We start from the raw sequence: 19476 nt of genomic DNA, 5'->3' as shown, positions 1-19476 counted from the left end.
GACAGATGTGTATTTGAGACCAGATACGGGATATCTCATCGTCTCTTATGTGATGAAAAGTGTCTCTTATGTGTGAAGCAGATGGAATTATAAATCGATGACCGTGCAATCCCTCCTAGCAAACTCCTCGCTCCCCCCCCACCCCCTCTTTTCCCCACCGGATTGGGATGGGGAGATCCTCCGGGGCTGAACCGCACTATTTGCCGTAAATGAAGCAGAAATCTTCCTGGGTGTGGGGCGCCAGCTTCACATTGTGTTCAACAGGGGGCACAGAATCATACAACTCCCACCATCACTTGCGCACGGGAATCTTGCTCCGTGCACACGATCCTATAAAAAGACGGACTTACGGCTTGCAGGATCCCCACTGCATCTTGTGAGAGCCACGTGGGGTAGACCACTTCATCATTCAGGATCGCTTCAAAAAGATCGTCCTCGTTTTCTGCTTCAAACGGTGCATGGCCACACAGCATCTCGTACAGCAGCACCCCCATGGCCCACCAGTCCACAAGAGGTCCATACTGCATCTCCTGCAAAATCTCCACAAGGAGACAAACACATATAGAGTGTAAGCTCTTCGAATCAGGGCCCTCATTAGCTTCTGTGCCTGTTAGCGCTTGTTTGTCCTTATTTGGGGTTCCATTCTGTTTATGTAATATACATCCCTCTGTACCCCAGTTTTTGCCAGACCATGCGGCCTTTACATATTGCCATGTACTCCGATTTTTGCTCAATTCTGGCAAAAATGAGTAAAATGGTGAACTTTCTCCAACATGTTGTGAAATCTACAAATTTAAGACAAAACTGCAATTTTGGCCAAGGCCTTTTAAAGACATTCGCAGATCTCGAATCCCTAATGAGTCCGCAGAGTAGAGAGCAGACCGTGCCTGAGACTAGAATGACCTTTCTTTGCCATACCTCTGGTGCAATGTAATCGGGGGTCCCGCAGAAGGTGGACGTTGTGCACCCTTCATGGATTCCCTCTTTGCACATCCCAAAATCGGCCAATTTGCAGTGACCTTCGTGGTCCAGCAATACGTTGTCCAGCTTCAGATCTCTAAAATAAACAACATGAGCAAAGCCCCAAGTTAAGCAAGACAGTCCAACAGACATTAAATCCGGGGTCTCAAACTCAGTCCTCAAGGGCCACCAACAGGCCAGATTTTATGGACATCCCTGCTTCAGCACAGGTGGCTCAATCATGGCTCAGTCAAAACTGAGTCATTGATTGAGCCACCTGTGCTGAAGCAGAGATATCCATAAAACCTGGCCTGTTTGTGGCCCTTGAGGACAGTTAGAGACCCCTGCATTAAATGCAAAAATGCCTCCGACATGTCCTAGACCAGGAGTGGCCAACTCCAGTCACCAAGCGCCACCAACAGGTCCGGTTCTAAGGATATCCCTGCTTCAGCTGATGCAGGGATATCCGTAAAACCGGACCTGTTGGTGGCCCTCGAAGACTGGAGTTGGCCACTGTCCTAATGTTTAAGTATTGTTTTTATACAGATATTGTTTTGTACATTTGCATAGGTTCCTGTCTCAGAGAAAACAAAGCCCATTTTTTGATGAATGCGAAAAAGGAAGATAAATAAAAGGTATTTTACGGAGAATTCGGCACTTTTTGGAGCAATTACACATTTAAAATGTACCAGGATTTGAACATTACAGTGAATATGCAGGGGTTTGGATAATATATATATACATATATATATTTATACACACACACACACACACACACACACACACACACACACACACACACACACACACACACACACACACACACACACACACACACACACACACACACACACACACACCATTAACACTGTCCTAAGCAGCCTTCTCTTTTTCTCTGGTCCAACAACTCCATATAAATACAATTGTAACAAGTCTTTGGCGGTCATACCCCTCAGTGCTAGGGGCACGCTGGCTCTCAATGAGCTATGTGACATTTCTCATCCTGAATAATGGATTGCAGTCAGCGTCTTTGGTATTCTGGTCTGTGGTCAGTGGCATATTGGGCAATACTCCCAGACGTCAAAACCAGAGCTCAGCCTCTGAGACCCAGGGATTGGATGGAAGGTCTGACCTTGGCCCAGACTTCCCAAGAGCACAAAGGATTCCTTTTCTGTCCACAAACAGCCTTCCAGGAACATTGCTCTCACATTTCACACCATTCTCTACTTTTTCAAATCGATCACGTTTCCCCCAGCTACGTTAGATTGTGTCTTGACGAAAATATGACTTATTTAATTGCTTTTTCAAGATTTTTTCCCCACAATATCCGGACCATTACTTAGGTGCTAGAAACTCATTTAAAAGCAGGGGGTGGTGGACGCTGTAAGGATTAAGGATTTTCTGCATCCAACTGCATCTTTCAAGGAGGGAGACATTTAATTGGCGCCTCAATCTATGTATTTTCTGAGCTGTGTAACCTGGAGTAATGAACTTGGTGCAGTTAGGAAGCACAGCGAAAGACCTAACGAGAGCAGCAACTTGTTGTAAGTGAGAGAACCTAGATTGCAGTGGCAGATTCTGCCAACATTGAGTCCAATCTGGGTGTCTCAGTCATAGGAAGCGGTCAGCAAGATCTTCAGCGCCATATGTACCCGCTCCATCAAATTCCATGTACAGTCCTTCATACATTTTCAATGGTATGGAAATAAATATATATATATATATATATATATTTTTTTTTTTTACGTGGATATGTTTGGTCTAGCATCTGGAACTTTAGATTAATCACTGCCTTATACATCATTTTGTCTATGCAAAAGGCTTACAATTTCAGCAGTATATAACCATGTGCGGGTCTGTGTTTATTTGCAAATCTGTGTACATACTTCTATGTATCAGTGTGCAAAAGTAAATGTGCGCAGTGGGATTAAGGAACATCAGGTGTTCACATTAGGGGTCAGTAGCTATAAATGGCAGAGGGGCCACCAATGCATTGGTTTCCACTGGGAAGCAAAGCTTTTAAACATTGGGCGTACAATATGTTTGACCCGTCGGACTCCCCCACTATTAAACAAAGGACCAAGACACATTTCCATAGAACATGTAAGACCGTATGTGCTAGAGAGGATGGGAGATTCCATACTGTATGTAGTGGTAAACTTCGAGAAAGATCCGCTGGGTTGGATCGAAACGTTGGCAAATTTGTACAAGTATCAGCACCTCTTATTCCTTACATAAGTTGTTTTGAGTGCAGGTATATCATCTATAAAATATTGGATGTACTATGGTAAAACCATACACCAGCCACTAGGGGTGTGGAAAATAAAGAACAACACAACCTGTTGTGAAAAGGTGAACACACAGAAAAATAACTTTCCCTGCAGCCAAGGTAGTATCTCTCACCCCGAGAGGTACACAACAAAGTCACACAGAATACCTAACCGGGAACGACAAAAGTAGTGTAGTCTGTGAGACTTAGTAGCCCCCACTAGAGTGTAATCTCACATATAGTGATAATAGTTGGAAAAATCAGCCAAAAATACTATTGGGAGGAAGTATTTTTCTTGCTTCTGGAGGTGTTTGGACGCGGCAATGGCATGTAAGAGACGGGGAGAAAGCCAGCATCGCGTAATCCTATTTAATAAGACGTCTTAAAACGCAAAGACACGCACAACGCACTCACATGGAAAGCAGCTAAAATGCGCGTTTCAAGTACAACTGACTACGAATGAAGGCGACCCGAGGAGTATTCTCACCCCCGTGGCACCGGGTGCACATCTGCAGTTCAGCATATATTTTTTTTGCAATGTACTTCCGTGTCACGTGGTATCTTCCTCACCTCACGATCTTTCACCGTCTTTGTGAAAGATCGCGAGACGAGGAGTATACCTCCTTCCATTCCATCATCCGAGATGGAGTGATCACTCTGGTACAGCGGCCCCTCCAGCACTCAAAGGGTTGAGCCCCATACGATTTGCCAAATGTGGTGAGATTTGCCAAATGTGGTGAAATTTGCCTTCCCCCCCCCCCCCCCCTACACAGCAGAAAAAGCCAATTTGTTTTATAATTAGATTCATGCTATTTCTTGCTTGTGAACTTCCTAAAAAATAATATTGCTGGAGAACTTCTAAGGGCTAAAGGGACGGCTCAGGCGCTGAAAACAGCGGCACTGAAAACAGCGGCGCTGAAAACAGCGACACTGAGTTTGTAGCGGGGGAGCCTGGTTCAAATCCTGGAGTCAGCGTCTTGTGCCTCAGGCACAAAACTAAATGGTAATTTCTACAGGGCAGGAACTAGTTGTGCAAATAATAAGTGGCAGAGCACAACCGGAAATATCCCAAAAAATTAGGAGGGAAGTGTGTTATCCATAAAAAGATTTAATGGTCATGGTTAGAAAAAAGGCAAGGCATTACCCAACCAACATGCTTCGTGCTACACAGAGCACTTTATAAAGGGTGAAGAAATTAAAATGGCAGTGGGCCGGACATATGACAATTAGAAATGACCATCGTTGTACAAAGGTTGCCATGGCAACGTGACGTCATGACGTCTGAGTCAAGGTAAGCCGGGCGGGCGCGAGGAGAGGGGGACAGCCGGCAGGGGGGGGGGGGGGCGCAGGGGAAAAAGATTGCGCTCCCCTGGTGTAGATAACGGTATTATATAGACTACAGTGATTGGTAAATCTGGTCTATTTTAATGCAAATGATATTCACATAACATTTCTATCCCACAAAAGACTTTTAGCATTTTGATAATAGTAAATCTTAAAACTGCTTCTAAGAAATACAGAAGGTGACTGCAGGTTTCAGAGTGGCATTCTGCCAAAGGCAATAAGCAACATCAAGTAGGTAAGTTAAACAAAACAAAAACCTACATTACCATTTAAGGCCATTGTAAGGTTGCCAGCCTTAACTAGAAACAGTAGAAATTATTTATAGCTGCAAGTGTTCTAAACTTGATCATAAAATACTATTGGCATTTTGGCTACAGTGCTTTTACTGAGCGTAGAAAAAAAGAACAAACAGCGCACAACTCTCATAGTGTAATAAGTTCCATTATATTATTAGGAGAAGGTGAGTATCGCACGTACATCAATTTCAGCTGGTCCCCTCATCTGACCGGCATCAAGATGGTCCACTACCAGGAGATGGATATCCTCCGCGTTCTTCACAATAGCCGGGTACTGCTTGGTGTCCACTGTCAATAGGTCCCGATGGTTCCGCTTTGGGGCCGGTGCTAGTGGTATTAATAGTACCACTAGCTATTATTAATACCACTGGCACCGGCCCCAAAGCGGAACCATCGGGACCTTTTGACTGTGGACACCAAGATTCAGCAGTACACAGCAGTACCCGGCTATCGTGAAGAACGCTGAGGATATCCATCTCCTGGTAGTGGACCATCTTGATGCCGGTCCGATGAGGGGACCAGCAGAGCACCGTTGTGGTAACATGCGCCTATACATGTATTGTACTTTTATTCATCAAAATTGATGTATGTGCGATACTCACCATTTTTTCACCTCTTCCTAATAATATAATTGAACTTATTACACTATGAGAGTTGTGCGCTGTTTGTTCTTTTTTCTATACTAGTCCTACCTGATGCTGAGCCATCTGCATTGAAATAGCAGCAGACTCTCAATACCTCAAGGTTTTTTGTTGATCGTTTTTATTATCACTATATTTTTCTGCATTTATTATTAACATTGATATCACAGTTGAAGGGTATATACACTATCTTATCACGTTTATATTCAATATTTATCACTTATTAATCGCATTTGGTAGCCAAATGTATAAGATTACCAAACTTCATACACTTCCTGGAGCAAACTAACACAGATTACATTTTTGTCCTCGTGTTCCAAAGTAGGGGTGCGCAAACTGGGGGGGCATGAATTTTTTTTTGAGGGGGGCGCACAGTTAGAGAGGCTTTGCGCTATTCCCCAAAACATTTAAATTAAATGCAAGGGGGCACGCGAGGCCTCTCTAACTTACTTACCTTGGCTTCGCGCATTGCCACGCCGTGACATCACGTCACATGATCCCGCAGCGTCATTTGATGCCGGTTCCTAGGTAAGGGGACGCGAGCACTGGGGCCGAGCAGGCAGGGGGGCGCAGCACAGAATGTTTGCACACCCCTGTTCTAGCGCAAACGGTACAAAATCTTGATACAGATCCTCATCTCACGACGATTACGTGTGTCAGAAATTACTTTTTTTGTGCTATAGCATGGACCAATGTATCCACAAAATCCCGGATAGGAATAAGATTTAGATTCATGAAGAGAACGCCATCACAGATGGTGAAACAGAGCAGGATTGGGAGAAAGATTATGATAGCATTAGGCTGTTATGCAACAATGATAAAAATAGCTTGCTGCTGCCCGCAGGTCTAATTCACACGAGAAACTCAAATGTATGTCGGACAGCAGCACTTTGCAAAACTATAGCAAGAAAATAGACGCGTCAGATCCTATTTTTCTCTGTGCTCACTCACAGAGAGTCGGCAAATATCACAAGATTGGATATACCCGCTGTTATATATCCCTGCAGGAAATAAAAGAATTCTCCTTCTCTGCTCACGCACAGCAGTATTCAGGAATGAACACTTGCAATGTGGGAATGTTAAGGCAGGGCTCACCTGAAAACTAGTACCATGTTCTTACCTGGTTAAACTGACCACATGGAAAGCATAGCATTCATCTTGTACAACTGGAACAAGCCAGAGTTCTATTAACCCTTTCCCGGCTATAAATTCTTCATTCTAAAAGCTTGCCATGTTACAGTGTCTCCATAAAGGAAGGGAACAGGGGGAGGAGGGTTCAGCTTTAAAAAAAAATTATTCCAGTCACTTTTACTTGAATAATTGTCCTAATTTTAAGGCGTCTACAGAAGTGAAAAGATGTCAACAAAAATAAATAAATTAAAGGTGATCTGGCTTATGTGTTTTTGCATGGTTTCTGTAGCTGCCCCATCTCGGCCCGCTGGGAAGGTACTGAGGCTTTGTATGGCGTGGTCTGTTTGTAGAATCCCTCTGAACTATAGCGCTAGTATTGCTCATTGTCCTTGGAGACCCTGGGGGGCCTAGTCCTACTTCCTCTGGGATGGGCCCCCTAATCAGGGCGGATAGCCACTGCGTGGCCTTCTGGGTGAGAGCCAGTGATGGACTCGCCTGTTGGGTGGGTCCAACTATGCTGTGGCTTGTGAACCTCCCTCTGGGCATAGCCCATCCTCTCACGGTATCTTAGCAGTAATGCCAGACCATCCATGTGGGGCTCTAACTACACAAAGTACTTTCCCTAACGGAAAACAATAAAAGGGTGGGGGACCTATCCTATACATAGGGGCTTACATATTTACAATGAAATCCCACCTCTTCAGCTCCTCCTGGGAGCTGATCTTCCAGGACCTTCCACCCTCTATTTATAGCCTAGCATGATGTCACTGTATCCAGGCAGAAGGGGGACGGGGCTTCACTTCTGCTGAATCAGCACCATGTGATAGAGAAGGGGCGTTACTGTGCGTGAGCCCACACAGTTAACCCCTTAACGCCCTAGTAATCCCAAAGGGGGTCTACAGACCTATGTACCATATCCCCCAAGTGACTTACAAAGAAAAGTATTTATGCTATGTTATTGTTCTATGCCCCATTTTTTATAGTCCCCTTGTTCAGCACCTCCCAGTTTTTCTTAAGCCACTGATATACGGAGTTATTTGCTTGGTATTTGGTGAGGCCCGCCAACAATTGCCCCAGGAACGTCTGGCGACTTGCACAATTAATGCATATAATGACATTGGCGAAATGCTTGCAAGCTTTTGGCTGATTTCAAACGATTATTACACTGGCGATGAACTGGCCATTTTTCCATGTATGTGTTATACCAGGGGGGCGCAAACTTTTTTCCCTGCGCCCCCCTGCCGACGGTCCCCTCACCCCCGCTCCAGCGTCATGATGTCACGTTGCCATAGCAACGTGAAGTCACACGACCTCGCCGCGTCATTTGATGCCGCGTTGCCATGGCGACGCGTGTGAGACGCAGCAGGAGCCAAGGTAAGTTAGGTTTACAGAGGCCCTGCAGCACCCCCGGCACTTAATTTAAGTGCCTTCGGGAAGCGTACGTAGCCTCTGTAAACCCCGCGCCCCCCCCCCCCGCACTTAGTCTCGCGCCCCCCAGTTTGCGCACCGCTGTGCTATACACAGCATATCTTTTTAAACAAACTGCCCCCCCCCCCCCCCACCAGGATGTGAGCACATTAGATAACCGTCACTCTCGCTGGCTCCACAGAAGTACTAGTATTCTGCTGCTTTTTCCTTCCATTTAGTCAAGCTACTTATGTTCAGATAGAACAGAGGGGGTATGTGATGTCTCACCCCGAGACCAAGGAGTACGCCGACCAAAAAAGATCAGAACCACTGCTGCTCAAATCCAGTCCTCAAGCCCCCCCCTGCCCCCCCAACAGGTTAGGTTTCAAGATAGCATCTTCCCCAGTGTACTTCAGGTGTGCTTCTTTTTGAGCACAGCATCTCACCCTAATTTATTTGGCAGGAGGTTTGAGAGGATGCACACACGTGCACACTTGATGGATGGATTTAGGTGTGCAGATTGGATTTATTTATTTATAAAATGTTTTAACCAGGAAGCAATACATTGAAAGTTACCTCTCGTTTTCAAGTATGTCCTGGGCACAGAGTTATGATGACAGATACATGGTTACATTAAAGGAACAGGGTCATACATTATATTTAAGGACGATGCATGAACAGTAAAGATAATATAAGTTATAGGCGTTTGTAACCGTTGCAGACCAGATCTAGGTAAAACGAGCCGTGACAAAATGCGGATCGGATTCCAACAGGTTCGCCCATCGCTACTAAAGTGGAAATATACCTTTAAGTAAAAATGTCACGTTAATGCTGCTGTAATTTTCATGCACATTCAGGTAGCAGTTGGCAAATCCTAACCGGAGCAGTTTATAGACAAATGATGGATGTAATGCTATTGTTTATACCCAGGGATTGTCTAGCAACTCACGGACATTTATGTCCTCTTCCAACAGAGGCGAAGGTTGGCGAAGGTTGGCGAAGGTTGGCGAAGGTTGGCGAAGGTTGGCGAAGGTTAGCAAAGGTTAGCAAAGGTTAGCAAAGGTTAGCAAAGGTTAGCAAAGGTTAGCAAAGGTTAGCAAAGGTTAGCAAAGGTTAGCAAAGGTTAGCAAAGGATAACAAAGGATAGCAAAGATTAGCAAAGGTTAGCAAAGGTTAGCAAAGGTTAGCAAAGGTTAGCACATGGACTTCGCTCTCCGTGTTCTCTGCTGTGATTCTCGTTTCCCAAAGTTCTGGCAAACATTTATTGACAAAGCTTACTGTGATCTTGGAAGTGGGAGCTTGTGTTTTCCCATCAGCGCACTATATTGCTGGAGCTTTCTGCCCTCTCTCAAACATTTCAGTCCCTCACGCACCCCCCTCCTCCCTCCCCACCACCCCTGCATTGACGTAACTATGCCCTGTGCCAGACTTACTCACAAGACAAACGAAGAGGTCAGATAAACACATTGCAGCATCAAGTAGCAACATTGTGTGTTGCAATAGATTTTCATTTCTACTTCATTTACCGAACTCTGCCTGTCTGAAGAAGAATGAAACAATAGGTCTGCTATATGGGGCCTATATTATATATTATATTATTTATGCAGTATATGCTTATCAAACTCTTACCTGTAGCCCAGGTTAGTGCCAGGACCACACATACCTTACTTTGTTGTATGTCGCGGGATTCGCGGGTTCGGAATCCAAACTTTGTGAACTTCGAAGCTCGTGTCGGACCCCAGAACAACATTTTTAAATCGACGCAAAATGAGCCGAAACCAGAGAATATGTATTCTTTTCTTTTTTTTAATAGTATCGCACAAATTTTGGTGTTTGCAAGTTTGGCAAAAATGTGAAATATTTCCTTTTTATTTTGAGTTCTATTTCCACAATTTGAAGCCACTGTCCCACTTAGCAACGTACAGTATATTGGGGTTACATAAGGAAAAATGGTTTGGGAAATGTTTAGGGTCTGAAAACATATCTACAAAAAGCAGAACAATAAGTATTTGAGAAGGAACATGCATTCGTTGGAGTCCAGTTTGCGTCTCACAACGCAGCGGTACGTCCAAAAGCAAAAAGAGCTACCTTTTAGAAAAATGTAAAATAAACTATTTAAGGCATGCAGGAACAAGTGACAGTTATTTCTCTGAAAACAAAAGAAAAGGCGTTTTTTCCGACGTGGTATGCAATCAGGTTTTTCAAACGCAAAGTACAGGCAAGTTTTGAGCGATACAACAGAGAATGGTGTTTTAACTAGAACAGGGATGGCCAACTCCAGTCCTCAACGGCCACCAACAGGTCAGGTTTTAAGGAATTCTCTGCTTCAGCACAGGTGGCTCAATTAGTGGCTCAGTGGTTGACATATTGGCGTCTTTAATTTGTCCCGTGGAAAAATCATGTCACTGACTAAAATGGTATTTCATGTCTACAACCATTACAAGTCTGTTATGTCCTATTGTTTGTATTCCATTTGTATCGGAACAAAACCCATTTTGGGTTCTGTTTCTGGACCATAATGGGTCAGCATCTAAACAGGCTACCAGACTGGGCAGGAGACCGTCCCCCAAGAAAAGCAAATCAACCCTCTGACACCGAGGGGCTTAATCCAGTGCATGTTCATCTTTCTTTAGGACTGAATTTGAGTTATGCATTGAAAGAGGCCGCCAGTGAACCTTGGAGATGCAAGCAGCCAATAGCATGATTGGGCAGCTGGAACTCCGGATTAACTTTTCTATGTTCATGTCCATTAAGTAGCTGGTGATATGTGGGCTGTGTACTTTGCAGAGGGCAGTAGGTGTAATGTGGTTGATAATCCCAGGGTGATTCATTTCCTTCAACTTTGTTTCCCTTGTGACGGGAGTTTACCACCCCCGTACAATGTGCTATCCTAGTAGGGAGCATGTATATTCTGTCTGCATGTGATCTGACACACCTGGGAAAGAAGCAACACCCAGATACATTGGAGACTAGGAAGAGAAGGTTGAACAGCGCGCACACACACACACACACACACACTTTACAAGGTCAGCCGTCAAATACAAATGCTGTTAACACCTCCTGCACTGTACATACATGGTACTAGAGTCTGCAACCAGCTTTGCTTTTGTTTTGCAGACTTCACCTTTGCATGCCCTTCCTGTCTCTTTTTCAGCCTCCATCAATATGCAGTGAAGCAGACTTTTTCTTGTAAGTATAGTGCTGGCGCCGGTCGCTGGAAAATCAAATAGACATGAAGTCCAGCAATCGCAACCAATCCGTCGCGTCGCGCTTACTATAAGTGCACGCTACGGCAGCAATGCATTTGTTTTTACGCGACATTGCGTCGCTGTCGCCGTCACTATAAGCGCAGCCTAAGCACCATTCAACTCGCAGCACATTGAAGAAGGGCCTTGGTTAATTGGGCGCAATAGATATTTAGGGGCCTATGCTATAAGCGTTCATAAAAAAAAAATCGCCCGGCCATTTAATTCACCTGTTTGAGCGTTGCTATCACGGTATCAGAAAGCCGCGATTACCTGTGATAGCAAAATTCCCAAAACGAGGAGTAGCCGGCGTCGTGATGATCTCCTCTCTGAAAAGGCCAAATCTGGCGATTTCTTTCAGCTCTAGCGAGAGCTGCACAGAGAAAGACGCCTCTCCTTGCACATATCTCACCAGCGATCAAAAGTTTTTTTTTATATAAAATGTAATACTAGTGTAGATGAGCAGGTGGTCTCCGGAGCAGAACCGCATTGATTTCAGGTCCAGGGACCCTCAGGTTTCCGAGACACAGGCCCCGTTATGGGGTGCCGGTATCTCCTATGCATTTTATTCCCATGGCCAGTGGTTGACAAATCACCAAAAAATCTACTCGCCACACAAAAAAATCTACTCACCACCTAGTACCAAACGTGTGCTGCTTGGGCCAATATTTACTCGCCCGGGGGTTAAATCCACTCGCCCGGGGCAAGTAAATGTATAGGTTTGTAGAACACTGCCCATGGATTGTATTTTTTCTTGTGTTCCTTCTGGCAACGGAGGACATGGACCAGGAGTATGCTGATGAGGACGCCCTTCATGATGGCAGGGGTAAGTAGAAACGTTTATTTACTTTATTTATGCTGGCTGACTAATGTTCTATTTTATAATGGGCAAATGAGCTATTATCCATATCTGGATAATCGTTATTTTGTCCATTACTGTACTGTATGTGTCGGGGGGGGGAGAGTAGGGGGTGTATATATTTCAATGTATTGCACATTTTTGCCACAGGACTGGTATCGTAGGTCCCCAGACACCGCGGGGACCACCCGAGGGCCCCCGGAAACCCGTGGTGACCATATGAGGGCCCCCAGACACCCGCGGACACTCGCGGCCGCTGGTATCAATCATGTGGGGATAGAGGAGGTGGGTATTAGTGTTTATTGTGGGTAGCGGGGGTGGGTGAAAGGTTTTTTTGGCCCTTGGTGGGTAGCGGGAGGGGTTAACCCATTCATTGACTAAGCTGTTAGACGCTAAGGTAATGAAGTTGCCTGTAAATGCATTTTTATTGCATGGGATTCATGCCGGGAGTCTCCGGTGCTGATATTAATGGATATTAACGACTCCAGGCATCAATCCGATGCAGATAAAAGTCCTGTATCGCCGCCTCTCAGCAGCTTCTCACCAGCCTCACGTCAACTTTCCCTGGCGTGAGGATTTTGGGGGAAACTCGCCATTCTAGAGCCGCGATATGCCTCAATAACCTAATCGCGGCTACTAGAAATGCACGAGTTTCAGAACCTGCCGATAAGTGGCGTATCGCCGCTCACCCGGCGATCTTTTTTGATGGTTCAAAAATGTGGCGATTCATCACTTTATCGCTTACAGAATCGCATAGGCCCCTTAGTCTTCATTGCAGCCTTTCACTGTCAGAGAGGCCTGCAGATCACCCCTGTGTAATGTGTTAAAGAGGCAACCCAAGCTGTTTTTTCTCATACAGGATTGAAGTAGGGGGGGTCTCTGGAGCTGAAACCCATTCATTTCCGTTCCACGGACCCTCTGCTTCTGGAGATACTTCTGTCCGAAGGGGGTTGCCGGTATCTCCTGCAGTTTTCAGCCCTCAGTCACATGGGCCAATAGGAAGCCGCACCGGATGATGTCACAGCTTCCTATTGGCCCACAGGGTAAGGAAGCTTTGAAAATCAGCCATAATGTGAACCCTGGAATGGCTACCGGCACCCACTAGAGAGGCAAGTATCTTCGGAAGTAGGGGGTCACTGGAGCTGAAATTAATGTGGTTCAGCTCCAGAGACCCAACGGCTTGAGTTGCCTCTAAGCTGTGCCCCGAGCCCTACATGAATGTACACTACAGGGCATTACACTCATTGTCCTGAAAATATATCAACGTGGTCACCAAATATTCACGCACTGTACTATGTGTAGAACCGGGTTATGTTCCACACGCCTGCAGTTCAGTATCTTAGGGTCGGGCAACATTAGCAATATGTACAATGTCAAATTGTATGACATATTGCCAACCAAGATACACATATTTAGTGCAGGCGAAGGTTGCGATGCATTGCGGAGCAATCCAACATTGAAGTCGTCGGATATTTCATTGGGTATTTATTCATTCGCAAAGCATCGTAGCTTGGTATGGCGATTACGGGGGTAGAGTGATTTTGCTGGAGATGGATTAGTGGGGTATTTTTTGGCATCAGGATTATCTGGTTTCTAAGCATAAGAACAAATAGACATCCACACCTATTCTTCACGTTATATCTCAGGGCAAGTGCTATCGTGTCGAGCATCGTACAGACAGTAGACATGATGTAGATTACATAGCAGTATTTCTAATAAGGTCACATTTGCAACTCTATCTGCACTGCATTTATAAGGGCGTGTATTTCGGTTATAACTCCAACAGCAAATGTAGCTTAATGGTTTCTGTCACCGATTGTCACTACAAACATCTCAATCTGCTGACTAACCGCGCCAGGGTGACAAGACTTTCCTAAGTGGGGTCAATCTTAGCGGCCAGGCTGCGCAACTAATCTTCGTGGAGAACTCCCACCCTCTCCTGCACTGAGGCGTCCCAGAACTCACACCCTCTCCTGCACTGAGGCGTCCCAGAACTCCCACCCTCTCCTGCACTGAGGCGTCCCAGAACTCCCACCCTCTCCTGCACTGAGGCGTCCCAGAACTCCCACCCTCTCCTGCACTGAGGCGTCCCAGAACTCCCACCCTCTCCTGCACTGAGGCGTCCCAGAACTCCCACCCTCTCCTGCACTGAGGCGTCCCAGAACTCCCACCCTCTCCTGCACTGAGGCATCCCAGAACTCCCACCCTCTCCTTCACTGAGGCGTCCCAGAACTCCCACCCTCTCCTGCACTGAGGCGTCCCAGAACTCCCACCCTCTCCTGCACTGAGGCGTCCCAGAACTCCCACCCTCTCCTGCACTGAGGCGTCCCAGAACTCCCACCCTCTCCTGCACTGAGGCGTCCCAGAATTCACACCCTCTCCTGCACTGAGGCGTCCCAGAACTCCCACCCTCTCCTGCACTGTTGCGTCCCAGAACTCCCACCCTCTCCTGCACTGAGACATCCCAGAACTCCCACCCTCTCCTGCACCGAGGCTTCCCAGAACTCACACCCTCTCCTGCACTGAGGCGTCCCAGAACTCCCACCCTCTCCTGCACTGAGGCGTCCCAGAACTCCCACCCTCTCCTGCACTGAGGCGTCCCAGAACTCCCACCCTCTCCTGCACTGAGGCGTCCCAGAACTCCCACCCTCTCCTGCACTGAGGCGTCCCAGAACTCCCACCCTCTCCTGCACTGAGGCGTCCCAGAACTCCCACCCTCTCCTGCACTGAGGCGTCCCAGAACTCCCACACTCTCCTGCACTGAGGCGTCCCAGAACTTCCACCCTCTCCTGCACTGAGGCGTCCCAGAACTCCCACACTCTCCTGCACTGAGGCGTCCCAGAACTTCCACCCTCTCCTGCACTGAGGCGTCCCAGAACTCCCACCCTCTCCTGCACTGAGGCGTCCCAGAACTCCCACCCTCTCCTGCACTGAGACATCCCAGAACTCCCACCCTCTCCTGCACCGAGGCGTCCCAGAACTCACACCCTCTCCTGCACCGAGGCGTCCCAGAACTCCCACCCTCTCCTGCACTGAGACATCCCAGAACTCCCACCCTCTCCTGCACTGAGGCGTCCCAGAACTCACACCCTCTCCTGCACTGAGGCGTCCCAGAACTCCCACCCTCTCCTGCACTGAGGCGTCCCAGAACTCCCACCCTCTCCTGCACTGAGGCGTCCCAGAACTCCCACCCTCTCCTGCACTGAGGCGTCCCAGAACTCCCACCCTCTCCTGCACTGAGGCGTCCCAGAACTCCCACCCTCTCCTGCACTGAGGCGTCCCAGAACTCCCACCCTCTCCTTCACTGAGGCATCCCAGAACTCCCACCCTCTCCTTCACTGAGGCGTCCCAGAACTCCCACCCTCTCCTGCACTGAGGCATCCCAGAACTCCCACCCTCTCCTTCACTGAGGCATCCCAGAACTCCCACCCTCTCCTTCACTGAGGCGTCCCAGAACTCCCACCCTCTCCTGCACTGAGGCGTCCCAGAACTCCCACCCTCTCCTGCACTGAGGCGTCCCAGAACTCCCACCCTCTCCTGCACTGAGGCGTCCCAGAACTCACACCCTCTCCTGCACGGAGGCGTCCCAGAACTCCCACCCTCTCCTGCACTGAGGCGTCCCAGAACTCACACCCTCTCCTACACCGAGGCTTCCCAGAACTCACACCCTCTCCTGCACTGAGGCGTCCCAGAACTCACACCCTCTCCTGCACTGAGGCGTCCCAGAATTCCCACCCTCTCCTGCACCGAGGCGTCCCAGAACTCCCACCCTCTCCTGCACTGAGGCGTCCCAGAACTCACACCCTCTCCTGCACCGAGGCTTCCCAGAACTCACACCCTCTCCTGCACTGAGGCGTCCCAGAACTCACACCCTCTCCTGCACCGAGGCTTCCCAGAACTCACACCCTCTCCTGCACTGAGGCGTCCCAGAACTCACACCCTCTCCTGCACTGAGGCGTCCCAGAACTCCCACCCTCTCCTGCACTGAGGCGTCCCAGAACTCCCACCCTCTCCTGCACTGAGGCGTCCCAGAACTCACACCCTCTCCTGCATTGAGGCGTCCCAGAACTCCCACCCTCTCCTGCACTGAGGCGTCCCAGAACTCACACCCTCTCCTGCATTGAGGCGTCCCAGAACTCCCACACTCTCCTGCACTGAGGCGTCCCAGAACTCCCACCCTCTCCTGCACTGAGGCGTCCCAGAACTCCCACCCTCTCCTGCACTGAGGCGTCCCAGAACTCACACCCTCTCCTGCACTGAGGCGTCCCAGAACTCACACCCTCTCCTGCACTGAGGCGTCCCAGAACTCACACCCTCTCCTGCACTGAGGGGTCCCAGAACTCACACCCTCTCCTGCATTGAGGCGTCCCAGAACTCCCACCCTCTCCTGCACTGAGGCGTCCCAGAACTCACACCCTCTCCTGCATTGAGGCGTCCCAGAACTCCCACACTCTCCTGCACTGAGGCGTCCCAGAACTCCCACCCTCTCCTGCACTGAGGCGTCCCAGAACTCACACCCTCTCCTGCATTGAGGCGTCCCAGAACTCCCACCCTCTCCTGCACTGAGGCGTCCCAGAACTCACACCCTCTCCTGCATTGAGGCGTCCCAGAACTCCCACCCTCTCCTGCACTGAGGCGTCCCAGAACTCCCACCCTCTCCTGCACTGAGGCGTCCCAGAACTCACACCCTCTCCTGCACTGAGGCGTCCCAGAACTCCCACCCTCTCCTGCACTGAGGCGTCCCAGAACTCCCACCCTCTCCTGCATTGAGGCATCCCAGAACTCCCACACTCTCCTGCACTGAGGCGTCCCAGAACTCCCACCCTCTCCTGCACTGAGGCGTCCCAGAACTCACACCCTCTCCTGCACTGAGGCGTCCCAGAACTCACACCCTCTCCTGCACTGAGGCGTCCCAGAACTCCCACCCTCTCCTGCACTGAGGCGTCCCAGAACTCCCACCCTCTCCTGCACTGAGGCGTCCCAGAACTCCCACCCTCTCCTGCACTGAGGCGTCCCAGAACTCACACCCTCTCCTGCACTGAGGCGTCCCAGAACTCCCACCCTCTCCTGCACTGAGGCGTCCCAGAACTCCCACCCTCTCCTGCACTGAGGCGTCCCAGAACTCCCACCCTCTCCTGCACTGAGGCGTCCCAGAACTCCCACCCTCTCCTGCACTGAGGCGTCCCAGAACTCCCACCCTCTCCTGCACCGAGGCTTCCCAGAAATCACACCCTCTCCTGCACTGAGGCGTCCCAGAACTCACACCCTCTCCTGCACTGAGGCGTCCCAGAACTCCCACCCTCTCCTGCACCGAGGCGTCCCAGAACTCCCACCCTCTCCTGCACCGAGGTGTCCCAGAACTCCCACCCTCTCCTGCACTGAGGCGTCCCAGAACTCACACCCTCTCCTGTACTGAGGCGTCCCAGAACTCCCACCCTTCTCCTGCACTGAGGGGTCCCAGAACTCACACCCTCTCCTGCACTGAGGCGTCCCAGAACTCCCACCCTCTCCTGCACTGAGGCGACCCAGAACTCCCACCCTCTCCTGCACTGAGGCGTCCCAGAACTCCCACCCTCTCCTGCACGGAGGCGTCCCAGAACTCCCACCCTCTCCTGCACTGAGGCGTCCCAGAACTCCCACCCTCTCCTGCACTGAGGCGACCCAGAACTCCCACCCTCTCCTGCACTGAGGCGTCCCAGAATTCACACCCTCTCCTGCACTGAGGCGTCCCAGAACTCCCACCCTCTCCTGCACTGAGGCGTCCCAGAACTCCCACCCTCTCCTGCACTGAGGCGTCCCAGAACTCCCACCCTCTCCTGCACTGAGGCGTCCCAGAACTCACACCCTCTCCTGCACTGAGGCGTCCCAGAACTCCCACCCGCTCCTGCACTGAGGCGTCCCAGAACTCCCACCCTCTCCTGCACCGAGGCGTCCCAGAACTCCCACCCTCTCCTGCACTGAGGCGTCCCAGAACTCCCACCCTCTCCTGCACTGAGGCGTCCCAGAACTCCCACCCTCTCCTGCACTGAGGCGTCCCAGAACTCCCACCCTCTCCTGCACTGAGGCGTCCCAGAACTCCCACCCTCTCCTGCACCGAGGCGTCCCAGAACTCCCACCCTCTCCTGCACTGAGGCGTCCCAGAACTCCCACCCTCTCCTGCACTGAGGCGTCCCAGAACTCCCACCCTCTCCTGCACTGAGGCGTCCCAGAACTCCCACCCTCTCCTGCACTGAGGCGTCCCAGAACTCCCACCCTCTCCTGCACTGAGGCGTCCCAGAACTCCCACCCTCTCCTGCACTGAGGCGTCCCAGAACTCCCACCCTCTCCTGCACTGAGGCGTCCCAGAACTTACGCTGTTAGAAAGCGGAATAGGACCGATATTTGGAGTTTTGTTTTTGCGCCGGGTTTTGACATTAAAAGACCCCCTACAAATATGGCCGCGAGGTTACAAATAGAAATTATATGGAGCTCTGAACCCACGATTCTCGTTCCGTGGACATTGAGGTTAAAATATTTGAAACAGACCCTCAGTTTACGGCACTACAGCCCCCTCCTCTGCCAATCTCAGAGATTGGGCGCGATGTGATGGTTTTGGGGAGGGGGTGCGCTATTGAGGCGATAGTGTGGGCGGGAGGGGAATATCGATTATGGGCGGCCAACTCCAATCCTCAAGGGACACCAACAGGTCAGGTTTTAGGATATCCCTACTTCAGCACTCGTTGACTGAGCCACCTGTGCTGAAGCAGGGATATCCTTAAAACCCGACCTGCTGGTGTCCCTTGAGGATTGGAGTTAGCCACCTCTGAACTAGCAGATCATTTATCTACATTGTGGAAACCGGTGAGGGGTTCTTGGAGATTTCATGTAATGTTAAAAATCTACTTTAAAGTGATATATAGTTCTTTTCAGCAGTAAATCAAACTAGTTAGGCAGATATAGAAAGCAGGTGGAAACTCCACAGAATACATCTCAAATAACTAGCGCGCACACACAGACACACAGACACACAGACACACAGACACACAGACACACAGACACACAGACACACAGACACACAGACACACAGACACACAGACACACACTGCATAGGATAACATTTCAGTCATTCTTGGCCTTCATTAAAAGAACAAGCTCAACAAAATGACACTCATTCCACATCATATTCCTACCAGAAACCATAAACATCCCACAGACCGATGATGAGATGATGAAATCAGAACGACGAAGATTATTTCATGAAATAAAAATGTTCTTTACCGCCCCCATCCCCTGCTAAAATGTTAACACATTTGAAACACATTGCAGAACTCTGGCAGTAACGAGG

General features: G+C 49.2%; 1 protein-coding gene across 1 annotated transcript in view; it reads right to left on the bottom strand.

The window, feature by feature from the left end:
- PRKCH (protein kinase C eta) overlaps window positions 1-19476 on the bottom strand; it is a 116779-nt gene that overhangs the window by 16066 nt on the left and 81237 nt on the right. Inside the window, exons 11-12 of the mRNA XM_075614839.1 lie at window positions 919-1057; window positions 351-539 (exon numbers count right to left, since the gene is read on the bottom strand). Of these exons, the coding sequence (XP_075470954.1) occupies window positions 351-539; window positions 919-1057 (328 nt within the window). The remainder of the gene's footprint in view (window positions 1-350; window positions 540-918; window positions 1058-19476) is intronic.

The sequence above is a fragment of the Ascaphus truei genome, chromosome 9 (assembly GCF_040206685.1).
Source record: "Ascaphus truei isolate aAscTru1 chromosome 9, aAscTru1.hap1, whole genome shotgun sequence".
NCBI lineage: Eukaryota > Metazoa > Chordata > Amphibia > Anura > Ascaphidae > Ascaphus > Ascaphus truei.
Note: the sequence above shows the minus strand (reverse complement) of the source record. Positions and strands in the feature narration are given on the sequence as shown.